Raw genomic sequence first — 22,115 nt, 5'->3', positions numbered from 1 at the left:
ACGTAAATGCTCAGACAGACATCAACCCATTTATTTTATCAAATGGTAATTGTAGGAATAATTACAAAGATGATTATAACAATTCACCCTTCAGTCATCACCAGTTAGATTGTTATACCTACTTTTCCATAGAAAATACAACAGGAGCAAATGTATTAAGCCTGGAGAAGTGATAAAGCAGTGATAAGTGCAAGGTGATAACGCACCAGCCAGTCAGCTCCCAAGTGTCAATTTACATATTGGAGCTGATTGGCTGGTGCGTTATCACCTTGCACTTATCACTGCTTTATCTCTTTTCCAGGCTTAATACATCTGCATCAATGTTTGTTCTTTAGCTGTGACAAATGTGACATTTTTACATATGAGCTATTTGTATTGCGTTAAAACCAAAGATATATATTTTTTTGTAGGACTGAAGGCTCTCACATATGTTATTCAGCATGATCCTAGCCTGGCACTGCAACACCAAATGACAATTATTGAGTGCTTAGACCATCCTGATCCCATCATTAAAAGAGAGGTAAGTTCATATTTAATTAAGGTGCTTTAGAATATAAATGTTTCTGCAACATCTTGAGATGTATAATTTAATGTGCAGGGCTGAATGTATAGTTGACACTGCCCTAGGCACATGTGAATGAGAAAGTCCTATCACGTACCTTAGGACAAAATCATTGGCAAATCTCTTTTTGCCCTAAACCAATGACAGATACAACCGAAAATGGCTAATTATATGTATTGAACTTGTGATAAAAATACATTTTCATGTATGCTACTAAAATAGTAACGAAAACTCCCTGATAATATTATCTGAAGATGCATTGCATATGCTGAAAGCCTCCCATCAGAAAAAATAAAAATAATTAAAAACTAATTTTGAAATGTGAGTCTTTGGTGGCTAGTATGCAAACAATTCATAGGGGTGTATTCAATAAGAGTCAGAAGCTGCTGTCTTGTCTGAAAGATGGCAGCTTCTGACTGATTGTGGTCGGAAGGGGTTCTGATCTATCCATTACCGCCAGCTTTTTCCAACAAGTCGGGAAATCCGACTTTTCGGAATACACGTGGATCGGTGGTTTCAGCCGCCGAGCCGCGTGTACTGTCGGAGGTACGGCCAAACCCGACAGGTATTAGCCCCATTTCCGACAATGTCAGTCCGACTGTTAAAAAAATTGGATTGACACTGTAGGGACCGGGCCAAACCTGTTGGGTTTGGCCCGTCATTGAATAGAGTGCTGTCGGGTCCTTTCCGTCGGAAAGTACCAGGCGTCTATTGAATATGGCCCATAGTGTGTTACAATACAGACAGCAATGTGGAGGTTAGTGTATAATATAGAATATCATTCATGTTGGCTTATGTAGAAAACAAACCTCCTTTCCTGATGGCTAGGTCCTGACTTGTATGAGTAGTATAATCTGTTTGAGACTGGTCCCACTGCACTGCTGTCGTTCCTCTAGCGGCTATCCCACTGTTATCCAGTGCTCTTATTGGGGATAGATTGTGTGTTGCTCCTCTTACAGTGAGTTCCACTGGGTGCTGCAGGTCAGCTTCAGGTGCCTCTACTGCACACATGTAAGAACATTCTGCAGTAGTGATAGCCCTACGACAATATAGTAACTGATTATGACTTCTGCACATTCCTCTCCATTACTATTTGAGAAATACTGCCCTGCAATCTTAGAGTCACTTTCTCCTGGCAGTGTAAAATAGTGGGAAAATGTTACTTTATGCAAGTGCAAAAAACCATAAATATATTAATTAATAAATTTATTTATTATTCAGATGTAATCATATTTCAAACTCCATTGCTTATTATTTACGTTCTGAATAATGCAAATAAAAGTCATTTTTTTGACTCCTAATGCTAATAAGTATTTTTTTTATTTGTTATTCTAATTCCTCTAATGAGATAACTGGACCAGGAGGTATATAGGGGTATATGCAATTGCGGTCGAATTGCCGCAAATGTCGAAAAACGGGGCATTTTCGACACAAAAAAATATTCGACAATGCAATACAGTACTTTTTCGACAAAAAAACAGACTTTTCAGATTCTACTTTTTGAAATTCGACAGTTGACAAATTCGACATGTCTGCAATGGTAAAAATGCGGCTTTTCAACAAAAGTATATTCAATTGAAGAATGTCGATTCGACAACAGTGCTTTTCAACAGTAAATTTGTCAATTTTATTCCGCCTCACTTTGCTGGCGGAATCTAATAAAAAATTTTAAAAACATGTTTTTTTGTGTTTTTTTTAATTGCTAATAGCATATCTATTTATATTAGAAGGGATTAGGTACTTGGTTTGTCTATTAGGAGACACAACTATTATTTATATATTTTTTAAAATAATATTTTTATTTTTTTATCTGACTAAAATAGAGAGAGCATGGTTTTCAGTGGGAAGGCGTGGGAATGGGTTAAAATCAAGAAAAAAAAATGTGTGGGGTCCCCCCTCCTAAGCATAACCAGCCTCGGGCTCTTTGAGCCGGTCCTGGTTGTAAAAATACGGGGGGGAAATTGACTGGGGATCCCCCGAATTTTTAGAACCAGCACCGGGCTCTGCGTCCGGTCCTAGTGCAAAAAATACGGGGGACAAAAAGCATAGGGGTACCCCGTATTTTAACACCAGCACCGGGCTCCACTAGCTGGAGAAATAATGCCACAACCGGGGTACACTTTTGTACCGGTCCCTGCGGCCGTGGCATTAAATCCCCAACTAGTCACCCCTGGCCGGGGTACCCTGGAGGAGTGGGGACCCCTTAAATCAAGGGGTCCCCCCCTCCAGCCACCCAAGGGCCAGGGGTGAAGCCCGAGGCTGTCCCCCCCCATCCATTGGCTGCTGATGGGGGGCTGATAGCCTTGTGTAAAATAAAAGAATATTGTTTTTTGCAGAAGAACTACAAGTCCCAGCAAGCCTCCCCCGCAAGCTGGTACTTGGAGAACCACAAGTACCAGCATGCGGGGGTAAAACGGGCCCGCTGGTACCTGTAGTTCTTCTGTAAAAAAAATACCCAAATAAAAACAGGACACGCACACCGTGAAAGTACAACTTTATTACATACATGCCGACACACACATACTTACCTATGTTCACACGCCGACTCTGTCCACGTCTCCAAGTAGAATCCGGGGTACCTGAAAATAAAATTATACTCACCTAAATCCATTGTGTCCTGTTCTTTTTTTGTAATCCACCTACTTGGCAAAAAAACAAACCGCATACCCGATCCACGCACTGAAAGGGGTCCCATGTTTACACATGGGACCCCTTTCCCCGAATGCTGAGACCCCCCGTGACTCCTGTCACAGAGGGTCCCTTCAGCCAATCAGGGAGCGCCATGTCGTGGCACTCTCCTGATTGGCTTTGCGCGTCTGAGCTGACAGACAGCGCATTGCACAGCCGCACCATTATCTTCAGTGGTGGGAACTTTGCGGTAGCGGTGAGGTTACTCGCAGTCAGCGGCTGACCGCGGGTGACCTCACCGCTGACCACAAAGTTCCCACCATTGAAGATAATGCAGCGGCTGTGCGATGCACTGTCTGACAGCTCAGACGCGCATAGCCAATCAGGAGAGTGCCACGACATGGCGCTACCTGATTGGCTGAAGGGACCCTCTGTGACAGGAGTCACGGGGGGTCTCAGCCTTCGGGGAAAGGGGACCCACGTGTAAACATGGGACCCCTTTCAGTGCGTGGATCGGGTATGCGGTTTGTTTTTTTGCCAAGTAGGTGGATTACAAAAAAAGAACAGGACACACTGGATTTAGGTGAGTATAATTTTATTTTCAGGTACCCCGGATTCTACTTGGAGACGTGGACAGAGTCGGCGTGTGAACATAGGTAAGTATGTGTGTGTCGGCATGTATGTAATAAAGTTGTACTTTCACGGTGTGTGTGTCCTGTTTTTATTTGTTGTTTTTTTTTTCCAGAAGAACTAAAGGTACCAGCGGGCCCCTTTTTACCCCCGCATGCTGGTACTTGTGGTTCTCCAAGTACCAGCTTGCGGGGGAGGCTTGCTGGGACTTGTAGTTCTTCTTTAAAAAACAATATTCTTTTATTTTACACAAGGCTATCAGCCCCCCATCCGCAGCCCATGGATGGGGGGGACAGCCTCGGGCTTCACCCCTGGCCCTTGGGTGGCTGGAGGGGGGGACCCCTTGATTTAAGGAGTCCCCACTTCTCCAGGGTACCCCAGCCAGGGGTGACTAGTTGGGGATTTAATGCCACGGCCGCAGGAACCGGTATAAAAGTGTCCCCCGGCTGTGGCATTATCTCTCCACCTAGTGGAGCCCGGTGCTGGTGTTAAAAATACGGGGGACCCCTACGCTTTTTGTCCCCCGTATTTTTTGCACCAGGACCGGACGCAGAGCCCGGTGCTGGTTCTAAAAATACGAGGGATCCCCAGTCAATTTCCCCCCCGTATTTCTCTATCGTCCTAGTGGATGCTGGGGTTCCTGAAAGGACCATGGGGAATAGCGGCTCCGCAGGAGACAGGGCACAAAAAGTAAAGCTTTAGGATCAGGTGGTGTGCACTGGCTCCTCCCCCCATGACCCCCCTCCAAGCCTCAGCCAGTTAGATTTTTGTGCCCGGCCGAGAAGGGTGCAATCTAGGTGGCTCTCCTAAAGAGCTGCTTAGAAAAGTTTAGCTTAGGTTTTTTATTTTACAGTGAGTCCTGCTGGCAACAGGATCACTGCAACGAGGGACTTAGGGGAGAAGAAGTGAACTCACCTGCGTGCAGGATGGATTGGCTTCTTGGCTACTGGACATTAGCTCCAGAGGGACGATCACAGGTACAGCCTGGATGGTCACCGGAGCCTCGCCGCCGGCCCCCTTGCAGATGCTGAAACGAGAAGAGGTCCAGAATCGGCGGCAGAAGACTCCTCAGTCTTCTTAAGGTAGCGCACAGCACTGCAGCTGTGCGCCATTTTCCTCTCAGCACACTTCACACGGCAGTCACTGAGGGTGCAGGGCGCTGGGAGGGGGGCGCCCTGGGAGGCAAATGAAAACCTTTTTTGGCTAAAAATACCTCACATATAGCCTCCGGGGGCTATATGGAGATATTTAACCCCTGCCAGAATCCGTTAAGAGCGGGAGACGAGGCCGCCGAAAAAGGGGCGGGGCCTATCTCCTCAGCACACAGCGCCATTTTCCCTCACAGAAAGGCTGGAGGGAAGGCTCCCAGGCTCTCCCCTGCACTGCACTACAGAAACAGGGTTAAAACAGAGAGGGGGGGCACTAATTTGGCGTTAGAAATATATAAAAAAGATGCTATAAGGGAAAACACTTATATAAGGTTGTCCCTATATAATTATAGCGTTTTTGGTGTGTGCTGGCAAACTCTCCCTCTGTCTCTCCAAAGGGCTAGTAGGTCCTGTCCTCTATCAGAGCATTCCCTGTGTGTGTGCTGTGTGTCGGTACGTGTGTGTCGACATGTATGAGGACGATGTTGGTGAGGAGGCGGAGCAATTGCCTGTAATGGTGATGTCACTCTCTAGGGAGTCGACACCGGAATGGATGGCTTATTTAGGGAATTACGTGATAATGTCAACACGCGCCAAGGTCGGTTGACGACATGAGACGGCCGACAAACAATTAGTACCGGTCCAGACGTCTCAAAAACACCGTCAGGGGTTTTAAAACGCCCGTTTACTTTAGTCGGTCGACACAGACACAGACAGGGACACTGAATCCAGTGTCGACGGTGAATAAACAAACGTATTCCTTATTAGGGCCACACGTTAAGGGCAATGAAGGAGGTGTTACATATTTCTGATACTACAAGTACCACAAAAGAGGGTATTATGTGGGATGTGAAAAAACTACCGTAGTTTTTCCTGAATCAGATAAATTAAATGAAGTGTGTGATGATGCGTGGGTTCCCCCCGATAGAAAATATGGGCGGTATACCCTTTCCCGCCAGAAGTTAGGGTGGATAAGGCGCTCACACGCTTATCAGTACAAGTGGCGGTACCGTCTATAGATAGGGCCGTCCTCAAGGAGCCAGCTGACAGGAGGCTGGAAAAATATCATAAAAAGTATATACACACATACTGGTGTTATACTGCGACCAGCGATCGCCTCAGCCTGGATGTGCAGAGCTGGGGTGGCTTGGTCGGATTCCCTGACTAAAAATATTGATACCCTTGACAGGGACAGTATTTTATTGACTATAGAGCATTTAAAGGATGTATTTCTATATATGCGAGATGCACAGAGGGATATTTGCACTCTGGCATCAAGAGTAAGTGCGATGTCCATATCTGCCAGAAGATGTTTATGGACACGACAGTGGTCAGGTGATGCAGATTCCAAACGGCACAAAGGTGTATTGCCGTATAAAGGAAGAGGAGTTATTTGGGGTCGGTCCATCGGACCTGGTGGCCACGGCAACTGCTGGAAAATCCACCGTTTTTACCCTAAGTCACATCTCTGCAGAAAAAGACACCGTCTTTTCAGCTTCAGTCCTTTCGTCCCTATAAGAGTCATATCTGCCCAGGGATAGAGGAAAGGGAAGAAGACTGCAGCAGGCAGCCCATTCCCAGGAACAGAAGCGTTCCACCGCTTCTCACAAGCTCTCAGCATGACGCTGAGACCGTACAGGACCCCTGGATCCTACAAGTAGTATCCCAGGGGTACAGTTTGGAATGTCGAGACGTTTCCCCTGCGCAGGCTCCTGAAGGCTGCTTTACCAAGGTCTCCCTCCGACAAGGAGGCAGTATGGGAAAAAAATTCACGAGCTGTATTCCCAGCAGGTGATAATTAAATTACCCCTCCTACAACAAGAAAAGGGGTATTATTCCACACTATATTGTGGTACTGAAGCCAGAAGGCTAGGTGAGACCTATTCTAAATCTAAAAAAATTTGAACACTTACAAAGGTTCAAATCAAGATGGAGTCACTCAGAGCAGTGATAACGAACCGGGAAGAAGGGGACTATCTGGTGTCCCGAGACATCAGGGATGCTTACCTCCATGTCCCAAATTTGCCCTTATCACTAAGGGTACCTCAGGTTCGTGGTACAGAACTGTCACTATCAGTTTCAGACGCTGCCGTTTGGATTGTCTACGGCACCCCGGGTCTTTACCAAGGTAATGGCCGAAATGATGGTTCTTCTTCGAAGAAAAGGCGTCTTAATTATCCCTTACTTGGACGATCTCCTGATAAGGGCAAAGTCCAGGGAACAGTTGGAGGTCGGAGTAGCACTATCTCGGATACTGTTACAACAGCAGGGGTGGATTCTAAAGATTCCAAAATCGCAGCTGATCCCGACAACAAGTCTCCTGTGCTTAGGGATGATTCTGGACACAGTCCAGAAAAAGGTGTTTCTCCCGGAAGAGAAAGCCAGGGAGTTATCCGAGCTAGTCAGGAACCTCCTAAAATCAGTGCATCATTGCACAAGGGCCATGGTAAAAAAATGGTGACTTCCTTCGAAGCAATTCCAGTCGGCAGATTTCATGCAAGAACTTTTCAGTGGGATCTGCTGGACAAATGGTCCGAATCGCATCTTCAGATGCATCAGCGGATAACCCTATATCCAAGGACAAGGGTGTCTCTCCTGTGGTGGTTACAGAGTGCTCATCTTCTAGAGGGCCGCAGATTCGGCATTCAGTTTTGGATGTTGGTGACCACGGAGGCGCGCCGAGAGGCTGGGGAGCAGTCACACAAGGAAAAAATTTCCAGGGAGTGTGATCAAGTCTGGAGATTTTTCTCCACATAAATATAGCTAAGGGTAAATTTATAATGCTCTAAGCTTAGCAAGACCTCTGCTTCAAGGTCAGCCGGTATTGATCCAGTGGGATAAAACATCACGGCAGTCGCCCACGTAAATAGACAGGGCGGCACAAGAAGCAGGAGGGCAGTGGCAAAAACTGCAAGGACTTTTCGCTGGGCGGAAAATCATGTGATAGCACTGTCAGCAGTGTTTCATTCCGGGAATGGAAACTGGGAAGCAGACTTCCTCAGTAGGCACGACCTCCACCCGGCAGAGTGGGAACTTCATGGGGAAGTTTTCCACATAATTGTAAACCGTTGGGAATTACCAAAGGTGGACATGATGGCGTCCCGTCTGAACAAAAAACGGGACAGGTATTGCGCCAGGTTAAGAGACCCTCAGGCAATAGCTGTGGACGTTCTGGTAACACCGTGGGTGTACCAGTCGGTGTATGTGTTCCATCCTCTGCTTTTCATACCTAAGGTACTGAGAATTATAAGACGTAGAGGAGTAAGAACTATACTCATGGCTCCGGATTGGCCAAGAAGGACTTGGTACCCGGAACTTCAAGAGATGCTCACAGAGGACTTATGGCCTCTGCCGCTAAGAAGGGACTTGTTTCAGCAAGTACCATGTCTGTTCCAAGACTTACCGCAGCTGCGTTTGACGGCATGGCGGTGGAACGCCGGATCCTAAGGGAAAAGGCATTCAGGAAGAGGTCATTCCTACCCTGGTCAAAGCCAGAAAGGAGGTGACCGCACAACATTATCACCACATGTGGCGAAAATATGTTGCGTGGTGTGAGGCCAGGAAGGCCCCACGAAGAAATTTCAACTCGGTCGATTCCTGCATTTCTTGCAAACAGGAGTGTCTATGGGCCTCAAATTGGGGTCCATTAAGGTTCAAATTTCGGCCCTGTCGATTTTTCTTCCAGAAAGAATTGGCTTCAGTTCCTGAAGTCCAGAAGTTTGTCAAGGGAGTATTGCATATACAACCCCCTTTTGTGCCTCCAGTGGCACTGTGGGATCTCAACGTAGTTCTGGGATTCCTCAAAACACATTGGTTTAAAACCAGTCAAATCTGTGGATTTGAAGCATCTCACATGAAAAGTGAACATGCTCTTGGACCTGGCCTGGACCAGGCGAGTGTCAAATTGGTGGTTTTTTTCTCAAAAAAGCCCATATCTGTTTGTCCATTCGGACAGGGCAGAGCTGCGGACTCGTCCCCAGTTCTCTCCCTAAGGTGGTGTCAGTGTTTCACCTGAACCAGCTTATTGTGGTGTCTTGCGCCTACTAGGGACTTGGAGGACTCCAAGTTGCTAGATGTGGTCAGGGCCCTGAAAATATAGGTTCCAGGACGGCTGGAGTCAGGAAAACTGACTTGCTGTTATCCTGTATGCACCCAACAAACTGGGTGCTCTTGCTTTTAAGCAGACTTTTGCTAGTTGGATGTGTAATACAATTCAGCTTGCACATTCTGTGGCAGGCCTGCCACAGCCAAAATATGTAAATGCCCATTCCACAAGGAAGGTGGGCTCATCTTGGGCGGCTGCCCGAGGGGTCTCGGCTTTACAACTTTGCCGAGCGGCTATTTAGTCAGGGGCAAACACGTTTGTAAAATCCTACAAATTTGATACCCTGGCTAAGGAGGACCTGGAGTTCTCTCATTCGGTGCTGCAGAGTCATCCGCACTCTCCCGCCCGTTTGGGAGCTTTGGTATAATCCCCATGGTCCTTTCAGGAACCCCAGCATCCACTAGGACGATAGAGAAAATAAGAATTTACTTACCGATAATTCTATTTTTCGGAGTCCGTAGTGGATGCTGGGCGCCCATCCCAAGTGCGGATTATCTGCATTACTTGTACATAGTTACAAAAATCGGGTTATTGTTGTGAGCCATCTTTTCAGAGGCTCCGCTGTTATCATACTGTTAACTGGGTTCAGATCACAGGTTGTACAGTGTGATTGGTGTGGCTGGTATGAGTCTTACCCGGGATTCATAAATCCTTCCTTATTGTGTACGCTCGTCCGGGCACAGTACCTGGCTGAGGCTTGGAGGGGGGTCATGGGGGGAGGAGCCAGTGCACACCACCTGATCCTAAAGCTTTACTTTTTGTGCCCTGTCTCCTGCGGAGCCGCTATTCCCCATGGTCCTTTCAGGAACCCCAGCATCCACTACGGACTCAGAGAAATAGAATTATCGGTAAGTAAATTCTTATTTTTTACAACCAGGACTGGCTCAAAGAGCCCGAGGCTGGTTATGCTTAGGAGGGGGGACCCCACGCATTTTTTTTTCTTGATTTTAACCCATTCCCACCCCTTCACACTGAAAACCATGCTCTCTCTATTTTAGTCAGTTAAAAAAAATAATATTATTTTAGAAAATATATAAATAATAGTTGTCTCCTAATAGACAAACCAAGTACCTAATCCCTTCTAATATAAATAGATATGCTATTAGCAATAAAAAAAAACACCCAAAAAAAGTTTTTACATTTTTTTTTTGTTAGATTCCGCCACCAAAGTGAGGCGGAATGAAATTGACGAAATTACTGTCGAAAAGCACTGTTGTCGAATCGACATTCTTCAATTGAATATACTTTTGAGACTGAGATTCAGTACAGAGCTGAAATCAGTTGAGAGGGATGTGAAATTAAAGTTACCAAGTGTGGGGAATCCTTTTACAATATTGCTTTTGTCGAAAAGCCGCATTTTTACCATTGCAGACATGTCGAATTTGTCAACTGTCGAATTTCAAAAAGTAGAATCTGAAAAGTCTGTTTTTTGTCGAAAAGTACTGTATTGCATTGTCGAATATTTTTTTGTGTCGAAAATGCCCCGTTTTTCAACATTTGCGGCAATTCGACCGCAATTGCATATACCCCATAGCCTCCTTTTGGATGTTGGCACTCAATTATCAATGATTTAATCCATATTATACCGTTTTATCCCGCAGTCAACTAGGTTTGTTTAGCGTGCCCTCAGGACAGGGTGTTTTTTTTTTGTGCTCCTCAAAAGACTGTATTTTTTGTTTTGGATTCACCACCTCGATGGGCACTTGGAGCAGAAGTGGGGCTGTCTGCAATCTGTCTGTAACCCCACTTCTGACATGAATTTTCTTAGTGCCATCACTGGTAGTGACCAGATGCTCAGCGCTCCAGACCGCAGACCAGGGTAACAGCATGTTAAGGGTCTCTTCCTTTCTGTATGTAGTATGCTGTTTAAAGATGGAGGGGGGTTTTGTGAAAAACCAAACTCTGCTTCTTGTGGTACCCTGATACAGATGTGTCCCGCTACAGCTTTGCTGCGTATAGTAGTGTATGGCAGCGGGATCCCACAATGCAACGCATCTCTGCTGCCTCCCATAGGAATCAAGGGGGCAGTGGCTGCATTCGCACGCTGGCCCCGTTGAAGTGAATGTATAGCGGAAGCATACACATAGTGTATTACCAACGCCTTGCTGGATGTTGTATGCGGCGATGCATACGCATTACGGCAACAACCTAAAAGGACACATCTGTAGGTCTAACCCTACAGAGCTGGGTCACGTGGAGGCAATATTGTAAAAGGATTCCCCACACTTGGTAACTTTAATTTCACATCCCTCTCAACTGATTTCAGCTCTGTACTGAATCTCAGTCTCAAGCAGACACTGTGTATTCTTCTCTTGTGTAGTTGTAGGCAAAGGGACCCTTTTCTTCATCTCTTACTGAATTCAGTGAATTACCCAATGCATCTAGATGCGTTTGGCCAGGTGCCTGCATGGTCTTTAGCAATTGAGCAAGATATTCCGGTTCAATATCTGTCTAAGTTTGTGTAAGGTCTTTTAAAACTTATAGAAGATATTGAGTTCTATTTTTGACCCATCCTGGGGAAGATAACAGAAGACTAGGACATTAAGGATTCCTTGTGTTTTGATGAAGACTTGGCAAGAGTCGGTTGGATTAAAGTGGGTGGTTCACCAGGTACTACACATCCAGGACAACAAGGAGTCAGCAGAGTCTGGAATTGCACTGTTTAAGAGGAAAAATTAGCAATTGCTTACCTTTCCTGGTTGTCAGAAATTAGAAGAATTGTTCTGTGTGGCATGGATCAAACATGAGTGTCATTTTCAGGTTTTGCACAGGTTGCTGATCCTTTGTCTCTTGCCAAAGGAAGCAATCCTTTCCTTATATAGTGACTGGTGCTTCTTGAGACCTAATTTAGCCCTGGCTTGGGACAACAAGGCATTGAAAGAGAAATGCTCATAGGGTTTAAGAAGGACAGCGTAACAGTAAACTTTTGTGATTTACTAAGCAGCCAGTGACCAAGCTCCCACAAACCTTTCCACTTCAGAATTCTGTGTGAGGGGTAAGATTGATCAGTGATACATCATTGGCCTCCTCTGCGTACCACTGTACTCTGCACTAGCAGTCTCCCTGTAGAAAAGTGGCAGACCTCCATGCAACTAGTTATTCACAGTACTTGCACGTCTTGCACCCCAGAGGCAGTCTCTCAGACAGGACATGTTCCACCAACAGCAAGATTATGGGCTAAATTTGAGTTTCTTTTAAAGGTTTAGATTTTCTTCCAGAAGAGGGAAGTATTTCTACAGTAAGTGCAGATCCTTTTGCAGGGTGTAGGACATTGCATCTTTCCTTCAGTCCACTTCTCCCATGAGACTTGAATTTATCGATGACAGTATAACAGTCTCCTCTTGAGTCACTGGAAACATGGAGTTCTAGTATATCTCTTGGATAACGATTTGTATCCTGGCCATTTCCACAACCGAGGGGTGTCAGAGTTGGAGGCTCTCTTGCAAATCTCACTATCTGATTTGACATAAGCATAAGGCTTTTCTCCAGATAAAACCACCTTTTCAACCAACTGTGATTTCTAAGTTACACTTGAATCGTCATATTGTTATACCTGCACTGGACCAAACTGTCTCTGTGGAGGAAGAGGGGTCTGTGCCATTATTGGACATTAATAGGGCATCAAAGAGCTATGTAAAAAGGACAGAAGGAGCAAATGATCTTTTGGTCCTTTATGGTGCCTGCAAAATAGGTTGGCCTCCGACAAACAAATCTAGGCGTTACCGCATCTGTGAGTCAGCAAGTTTAACAGGAGTGTTTGTTCAAATAGAAGTACAAAACACGGGTGGATATGGACATACGATCAAATACACCATCGGTCAAGCTCTGATGTACTTTCCATAGACAACGCTGAAACACAGGAATTTACCTGGAGTCGATTCTGCAAACACACCCGTGAATTGTGCGAACGCTAATCAAAATGCACTTTTCAAATAGACGTCCCTTACAGAAGCATGTCTAGAGAAGCCTGCACAGATCAGTGAGATCTGTGCAGTGCTTCTGTGTTAAAATGTGTTCCAAACAGTGATGTGCGGTGGGGTGAGGCAGGTGAGGCAGAGCCTTTCCTGTCATACTAACGTTTGTACGGGAGGTTTGACTGTATAAAGTATATGAAAAATACAAAGAATATGTTTGAAATATCTTCTTTGCATTATTCTAATCATTTTTGTAGCCAAAACTCTGTAGTAAAATGTCTATGGTAGGTGAGGCAGTGCCTTGCCTGCCTATCTTTTCCGCACATCACAGATCAAAACTCACTAAATTACCAGGAGTTTATACTGCTGTACCTGTGTATAATGCCTAGATGTACCCTTTGGCTCATATATTGCGGGTAAATCTGGCTCTGGTGCTAGCCAGTGCCTCCACAGCCATGTAGCTCACCGCACGTCACTGGTTCCAAATATAACCAGCCCTGGGCTCCTTGAGCCGGTCCTGGTTCTAATAATACAGGGGAAAAATTACTGACCTCCTCCCTCCCCCATTCACCCAAATAAAGGGTTCCCAATCCAGGGAACCCAAGCCTGGGGCTATGCCCAGCACCCATGGGCTGATTTTAATATGGTCTTTTATAGGTGGAACTACAGGTCCCAGCAAGCCTCCCCTGCATGCTGGTACTTGGAGAAACACAAGTACCAGCATGTGGGGCATTAAAGGGCCTGCTGGTTCCTGTAGTTCCCCTGTAAAAGAAATATTACAATAAACACAGTACACGCACACCGTAGTAAGTACAACTATAATAAAGCATACATGCACACTCACATACATACTCACACATATTTACCTACATCCCCCATTGCCCTTCGGTCCTCTTCTCCAGTAGTGTTCCATGTAACCTGAAAAAAAAAATCAATACTCGTCTATTCCAGTGTAGATCGGTCCTCTTCGTTTCATGTAGGCATCCAGGGGTTTAAAAAAAAATCTATAGTCGCACCAACGGACTTAGGAGATCTATGTGTGACCATAATGATCTCATTCCCGAATGCAGGTCTCCATGTGACTTGTGTCACTAATTCCAACCAATCAGGGAACGCCACATAGTGCTCCTGCACTGTCAGTCACGGGTTTCCATAGACTTCTATGGGGTTTTTTCCACATAGAAGTCTATTGTGGGAACCACGGCTATGCGCTAAACCACAAAGTCAGTTGAAGTCACTCTTCTGTTGGGGAACCCACACAATTTTTTCTTTCTATTTTAACCTTGTTTTTTTACACATTTTAACACAGAATCACTGCACAGATCTCACTGATCTGTGCAGGCTTCATGTACGGGAGTGTTTGGCTCCTGTTCAACCACGGATGAAATACATGTCTTAGTAAATTTACCCGAGTGCTCACCCCATATATGCTGTACTGTAGTTCTGTTAAATGTTTACCTAGGTTAAATTGTTTTTTTTAAATTTTTATATCAGGATGAAGTTTCTTCTTTGTTGTAATTTATTTCTGTTTCTGTACTATGGGGTTTGATTTGAGATATAATTGTGTTTTCTACAGGATGACTAGATAAAATGGAAGCAGTATACATAATTTAAAATTACAGGATGCTCTGTATACAATGGTCAACTGTCCCCCATTGAGAAAAAGATTTACTGTAGACAAATCCCATTTTATAGTTACTGTACAACGTGGAGCTATGGGTTGTGTTGTGTGACCGGCAGAAATCCGGCTTTTAGATGCCCGGGTGGGGGTGGGTGACCGAGCGCAAGGAAGCCCCTTGCAGGCTCACTGCCTACGCCATGGCTGCGGGCTCGCCACAGGTTCTATTCCCACTCCACAAGTGGAAATAGTCCCTGTAAGTCGGGATTGTGAGGGGAAGGGATCCCGGTGTCGGTCTGTACTCTTCAAGGTTGGCCTATACAAGTAGTCCTGTAAAAAAATAAAAAAAACACTGGTCCTAATTCAGATCTTGAAGGATCTGCTGCACATAGCACAAAGTACCGATGCTCTGTAATTTACATATACGCCAGAACGGTACTGTGCCATTCAGTAATGTCCCTTCTTGAGTTGGCACAGTTTTACTCACTTTGTGTTCTGTACAGTATTTTGCTAAGTCTGACTGCATTTTCATTATCTTCTTGTTGCTGAATTTTTTTTTTCTTCTTTTAGACCCTGGAGCTTCTCTATCGAATCACTAATGACCGGAATGTCACTGTTATAGTACAGAAGATGCTGGAATATTTGAAGCAAAGCAGTGATACATATACAGTAATTGCACTGACTGGGAAAATTGCAGATCTAGCAGAAAAATATCCTTTTAAAATTGAAATACTTTGTGAAGAGATAAATCTGTCTAAATAAAGGTCCCCCAAACAGCAAACTTGAAATTCTGAGGCATCTGCCATAAAGGTAAAATAAGTTGTTTAGTGACGTCCTTAAAAACAAAGTTGATAATTGAAGCTACTTTGCGGGATCTGATGTAGAATAAAGTGATGTGCAGTGAATTGCGCTATCACTGGCCTCGCCACTCTACGTGACTCCACCATACAGTTCTTTTTTTTCAGAGATTGTTAAAAAAAAAAAAAATATGCAAAAGAAGGCATTAGCCTTAGGGTGCCAAACCTCAAATTGTCTACAATGAGAAAGTTGACATTCATAATGTCGACACCAGATTGTGGACAGATATGAGGTTGACATTAGGGTTAGGCTACAGATGCGAGGGTTAGTGTTAGACTGCAGGAGGGTTAGGTTTAGGCAGCGAGGGAGGTAAGGGTTAAGGTGCGAGCATTTGGGTTTTGGGTTAGGCACTAGAGGGAGGGATGCGGGTTAGGGATATGAGAGAAATACTTAAAGGAACCCAGGAGAGTCAGAGGTCTGACCCGGAAGTGACAATCACATGACCACCGGCATCCGAACATACCGATGCAGTCGTCTGTAGCAGGTAAGTCACCGCTAGGCCATGAGGGACGGTATTTCGACACTCTAACATGATGACATTTCTTCACTGTCTACATGATGAATGTTGACATATCATACCACATCTGCTCAAAGTAACTCTAAATCAAGATATCTAACTGTTGATACCCATTATTAAAGTATAGCTTTTAATTGTCTTTAATTTAAAACTTTGTATGATTCCACATACATACAGTAGTACTAAAACTAAGCAACTCTGATCACATAAACCATATGACAGTTTATCTAAAGCATCTACTAACACAGTACTGTACTGATTATTGAGACAGCAGGAGCTACACTAGCCTATCACCGATAAGATCTTACATAAAACGTTACTAATATAATACAACTATACCTATAGGTACCAGTGTAGAGCTAATTCTTAGCCAGTGACTTTACTTATTAGCTGGATAATCAATACAGAATTTAGAGAGTCCATATAGAATAGTGTTAACTAATATAGGAAGTAAAATTACTTATCCAACATTATAAATCACTATATTAAATAATGGATGAATATATTAAATATTGGATGAATTAATACTTTCATGGCATGTCCGGCAATAGTTTTTAGCCACATTTGTTTTCCTAATTATTTCTCATCACCTTGCGGTCTTGTTTTAACAAATATTTACAGTATAGAATTCTCCGCCTCTGGTTATACTTTAGTAATTAAGATATCAGCCACATGTTAAGATACTCCTAATTTAATGTGGCGGGTCATGTATCAGTAGTTGCAGTTAGGGTTAAATAGGTATGCCTAAATATGCAGCGTTAGAGATGCCCAGTTGTTTCTTATGTCCTTTGTGTTATCCCTAACTCAGTAAGAATGGTAATACAAAGGTGGTACAGTACAAAAGGTAACAAGACCTCTCATATCTGTAATGTTCTCTATTTCACTCTAGTTTCCCACCAGGCCAGAGCAGGTAGACCACTGCTTCCCCTCACGGCCATTAGACTGCGCCTCATATCAGTCATACTGTCCCAACATCAGCTGTAAGATGGCGGGCTGGGGGAAACATGGTTCAACACTGAGGTATGTAGTGTGATTAGGTTTCTGCGTCTAAAGGGCACAACAGCAGCTGAAATTCATCGCCAACTTGTCGAGGCGTTTGGGTTTGGTGCATTTTGGCGCAAAGGGAGTATATCTTGTAAATCTGCAGAAAATGTATAATGGTGTGAGATTACAGTCAATGTAATAAATCATATATAAAATCACATAATAGAATGTATAAATATAAAAACTGCATTCAATCAAAAGAATCGCAGTACAATATCTATATATACGACCTCAGCTTAGCATTATACTGAATGAAATTGCTGGTTCAAAAATGGACAGTCAGTGTGTGTATAATCCATTTGTATATTAGCTGAAATGTTCCGTGGAAATATTGGTGAGCTGCCGGATTGAGGCAATCCTTCTACAGCTTTGTGCAGTCCCTTTTTTAAAAGACAAAAGGGTTTGGGGCATTGCCTTTGATAACCGTAGGACAGACATTCAAGATGAGCAGTTATCCGGCCGGCTATGTACCTCAATGTTTGCCCATGTTTCCGCCAGCTCCGCCATCTTACTGCTGATGTTGGGACAGTATGACTGAGGGGAAGCAGCGGTCTACCTGTTCTGGCCTGGTGGGAAATTAGAATGAAATAGAGAACATTACACATGAGAGATCTTGTTACCTTACTTATTGAACCACCCTTGTACATTATTAGTATCATAACTTTTGGATAGTATGTGAGTGGTCTTTAATAGGTAGTATGTAGATAAAGCTATATTTAATTTGTTGTCACTCGCTTTGTATACCTGTCCCAGGGTAAAATTGATATACCCACTAAGATTTGGTTATGATGTATATAGTTAGTGTTCAGTTTTTTGTAAGTAAGGGGTGTTGCAAACATAAATATACAGTAATTGCATTGGCTGGGAAAATTGCCGACATATTAGAAGAATATCCATTTTATAACTTCAATAGTCTGAGACAAATCTGTATAAATTGAGGTTGCCTAAACACCAAACTTGAAATTCTAAGATCTCAACCAGAGAGATACAGTAAAATAAATTAAGTAAAGTCCTTACATTCCACTATTTAAGACGGTTGAAGCTGCAATGTGAAAACTGATGTAGAATAAAGGGATATTGCAGTGAATTGTGCTATCACTGGCCCTGCCCCTCTATGTGAATCAACCAGTCCACACCGTTGATTTCTTTATAGAAAGTAATTGACAGTTCTTTTGGCTTATCAGCGTGTTCTGTTAACAGTGTTTCCCAACTCCAGTCCTCAAGGACCCCTAAAAGTGCATCTTTCTCTTTCATCCACAAGGGGATACTGGAGCCTATGCTGGGTATACAGGCTTGGTTGCTGGGAGCTACTGTAGGCACATGATCATTTAGAAAAGTGTGTAGTTCCTTCCTACCCCTCTAGTACCCATCATCCCTCAGTTAGAAAGTGTGACTTAGGGAGTTAAGCACACTGGAGCTTGCGCCAGCTTTTTCTTAGGTCTTTTTTTAACTTTTTAATTTTATTCATTTATTTACAATACACTGCATCTCTACTGCACTTAACAGCAGAGCTACAGGATTAGCACTTTCAGAGTGCTCACAGGTTACCACAGCTAATTGAAAGCTGTTGCTATACCTGCATCTCTACAAACAGCTGGCGGCACCTCTTCTAGGGTGCTAACACCGTTCTCAAGACAACTGTGAGCAACAGCCTCCCCACCCCCCTGCCGCCAACGGCGGTTATGTGCAGTCCCTACTTGAGGAGACAGAGTAAAGGTCTTCTCTGTCATGGCGGGGTCCCGGCGGTTAAGGAGGAGGGGAGGCAGCCATAGAGCAGCATCAGAAGCGCTCGCCGGCTCCGCTCCTCTGTACAGTCGCGTCCCGGCAGTAAGAGAAATGCGCGACCACGGAGGAGGGGAGAGGGCTGTACAGCGCACACAGCTGCTCCGCTCCTCTCATTAAGAGGACACGCATCCCGGCGGTCATGGCGCCCTTTTTTCTATAAGGTGTACAGCAGCACAGCTGCAATATTTTCTCAATGAGTACATTTACAGTCTGTTAAGTTTCTCTTTCTCTGTTGTGCATCAAAGGCACAAGACATACTTTACAAACACAAATGTTTAATCTCAGTGTTTCACCAGCTACGGGGATTGTGAAAAAACTCTCCAACAGCTGAAGTGTCTGGAATTCTCCTACAACAGCAGGGATGAAACTACACATCTCAGGTCCCAAACCGGGTCGTGAGTACATGGTGGTGTTAAGACGGTTGTTGGAGACAGGGAATTTAGGGGTGGGTGGTGTGATCCCCTCCTCTACTTCCACATCATTCTCTGGTCTTTTTCTGTATATTTATAACACCTTTGCAATGTGTGGTGTGGATCTATACTGTTTTTACTGTAATTGTATCTTAGAACATGACGGGCAGGTCAAACACGAAAGCTTCTCAGAAGCTATTTTTCTGTACTCCGTGTAACCCCAAATAAACCCTCAAAAATCCGCAGGGTAACTCTTTGTGCGAGTCATGTTCTACGACAGACTCAAACAAACCTGATAAAGATTCTGATACTCCATCTTGGGTCTCGGTTCTGGCCGGATCAGTGGCTCCCTTATCGGCAGATTTAGCAGAGTCCCGTAGGTCAGAACCGGCCTGGGCCAAGGACTTGGCTAAGTCCATGGAGGGTCTCGTTACTGTAATTGGTTCTTCCAGTAGGCCTTCTCCTTCCTCTTCCATCAGACAGAAGCGTCCACTTCCTGCAATTCTACAATCTAATGATTCAGACAATGACCACCCGTCTCATGAGGACTTGGAAGAAGGTGAATGCGAGGAAGTTTGGGAGGAGCCAGTACAGGACACGGACTCCGGTGCTCAGGGAGTAGAATCCTGGCGGTAAAGAAGGTCCTTAATTTTCCTGGAGATCCGGTACCTGAGCCCAAAGAATTTCAATTGTTGGGCGTAGAAAAGGCTGCTTCGGTTGTGTTTCCTCTTTCACAACAATTACATGACCACTTCGCGACGGCATGGAAACAACCAGACAATCGTTTCCAGGTTCCGCATAGATTTCTTTCTCACTATCCATTTCAGTCATCCATGACAAGTAAGTGGGAAACTTCTCCACCAGTGGACACGTCAGTGTCTCGACTGTCCAAAAAGACGACTCTTCCTGTACCGGGGTTACTTCACTTAAAGATGCCTCAGATCGTAGACTTGAGGCTACCCTTAAGTCTGTTTACTCAGCTGCAGGGGCCCAGCTCAGAGCAGCACTGGTAAGTGCATGGGTTAACACTGCCATTGTCAAGTGGGCAGAAGAACTGGGAAATGGCTTAGACTCTGAATTACCGAGATTGGAAACGGAAGGTTGTCGTTGATCATATACGTGAATCAGCGGGTTATTTAGTGACAGCTGCCAAAGACGTCAGATTAATTAGTTCTAGGATCTCTGCTCCTGCTATTTCAGCATGTAGAACTCTGTGGCTCCGCTCTTGGCATTCGGATACAGAATCAAAACAGTCGGCAGAGGCGTTCCCGTTCACAGGTGATATTTTATTTGGACCAGAGTTATATAAATGGATTTCCTAAGCTACTAAGGGCAAATCCACTTTTTGCCATCTGCACCTCCACCTGCCAGATGAGCGTATATGGGCCCTTTCTTCCTGTCCTTTCGGCCGCAACAATCCTTACGCGGAAAGGATTTTCATCCCGGGGCAGAGGAGGCAGAGCCAGAGGTCGTCCACACACAGCAGTGCGTCGTCCAGAGCCCAAGACAACAGAAAAACAAGTGGTATGATGGGCTGCTGATCCACCTGGGGGCTCCACGGGTGGGTGCACGCCTCATGACATTTCATCATGTTTGGTTACACACATCGGATCCTTGGATTCATCAATTGATATCGTCGGGATACAAAATAGATTTTGCAGTTTTCCCTCCAAACCGGTTTTTCACAACAGGACTACCGCCGTCTCCAGACAAAGCAGCTGTTTTACAGACAGCCATTCAATCTCTCCTCCTATCAGGGGTGTTGATACCAGTCCCATTGAATCAGAGGGGTCAGGGATTCTATTCAAATCTTTTCGTGGTCCCCAAACTAGATGGATCTGTCAGGCCGATCCTAAATTTAAAATCCTTGAACGAGTACCTGATGGTTTATCGCTTCAAGATGGAGTCCATTTAATCCGTGATCGTGAACCTGGAACCAGAGGAGTACCTGATCTCCCTGGATTTAAAGGATGCATATCTGCATATCCCCATTTGGGAACCGCATCTAGCCTACCTGCGGTTTGCCATTTTACGGGAACACTATCCGTTTCGAGATCTACCGTTCGGATTATCCTCAGCACCCCGAATCTTCACCAAAGTCATGTCGGTGATGATCGCCCATCTACGATCCTTGGGTGTCACCATCATTCCTTATCTGGACGATTTGTTAATCAAGGCACCACTACAGTTGACCGTGTTAACTCATGCAGAGTTGACGTACCGGATGTTAATACATCATGGGTGGATCATCAGTTTCGACAAATCACAGCTGATTCCGACTCAACATCTTCGATTTCTGGGATTAATTCTCTACACAAAACTACAGAGAGTCATCCTACCAATGGGCGAGGTATAGGACATCTGTCAGATGGTCCAGTTGGTCATAAAGCCGAAATGGCTGTCGTTGCACCTTTGTGTTCGTCTTTTGGGAAAGATGGTAGCGACCATATTTCCACCCATTCCACTTCTCCCTCGTGTCCTAAAACGTGTAAAATGCGAATCGATCAGGGTCATTCTGGTGCCGCCAGAGTGGCCGCAGAGAAGCTGGTTCTCGGATCTGTAACTTCTACTGGCGGATGAACCATGATCTCTACCGTGCCGGCCGCATCTTCTACTAAAAAGTCTGTTTCAGCACTCCAATTTAACGCAGCTGCAGTTGATGGGGTTGCTGTTGAAACCACTATCCTGAGATGCAAGGAGATCTGTTACGAGCTAGGAAACCAGTTACGGCAGGTCATTATCACCGCATTTGGCGATCTTACGTTTCTTGGTGTCAGAGTCGTCAGATTCCTTCCAGTTCGTTTCGGCTCTCCAGACTATTACTTTTCCTTTAATCAGGACTACACGCGGATCTCCGTTTAGGTTCATTAAAGGTTCAAATTTCTGCTCTCTTTTT

The 22,115-nt window shown here is 44.7% G+C and overlaps 1 protein-coding gene across 4 annotated transcripts in view; it reads left to right on the top strand.

Moving 5' to 3' along the window:
- The window catches only part of AP4E1 (adaptor related protein complex 4 subunit epsilon 1), a 134,213-nt gene that overhangs the window by 51,853 nt on the left and 60,245 nt on the right, over positions 1–22,115 (top strand). For all 4 annotated transcript variants that reach the window (XM_063926083.1, XM_063926081.1, XM_063926082.1 and 1 more), the window contains 2 exons: positions 411–520; positions 15,176–15,319. In XM_063926083.1, coding sequence (XP_063782153.1) covers positions 411–520; positions 15,176–15,319 — 254 coding nt within the window. The remainder of the gene's footprint in view (positions 1–410; positions 521–15,175; positions 15,320–22,115) is intronic.

Source organism: Pseudophryne corroboree, chromosome 6 (genome assembly GCF_028390025.1).
Source record: "Pseudophryne corroboree isolate aPseCor3 chromosome 6, aPseCor3.hap2, whole genome shotgun sequence".
Taxonomy (NCBI): domain Eukaryota; kingdom Metazoa; phylum Chordata; class Amphibia; order Anura; family Myobatrachidae; genus Pseudophryne; species Pseudophryne corroboree.
Note: the sequence above shows the minus strand (reverse complement) of the source record. Positions and strands in the feature narration are given on the sequence as shown.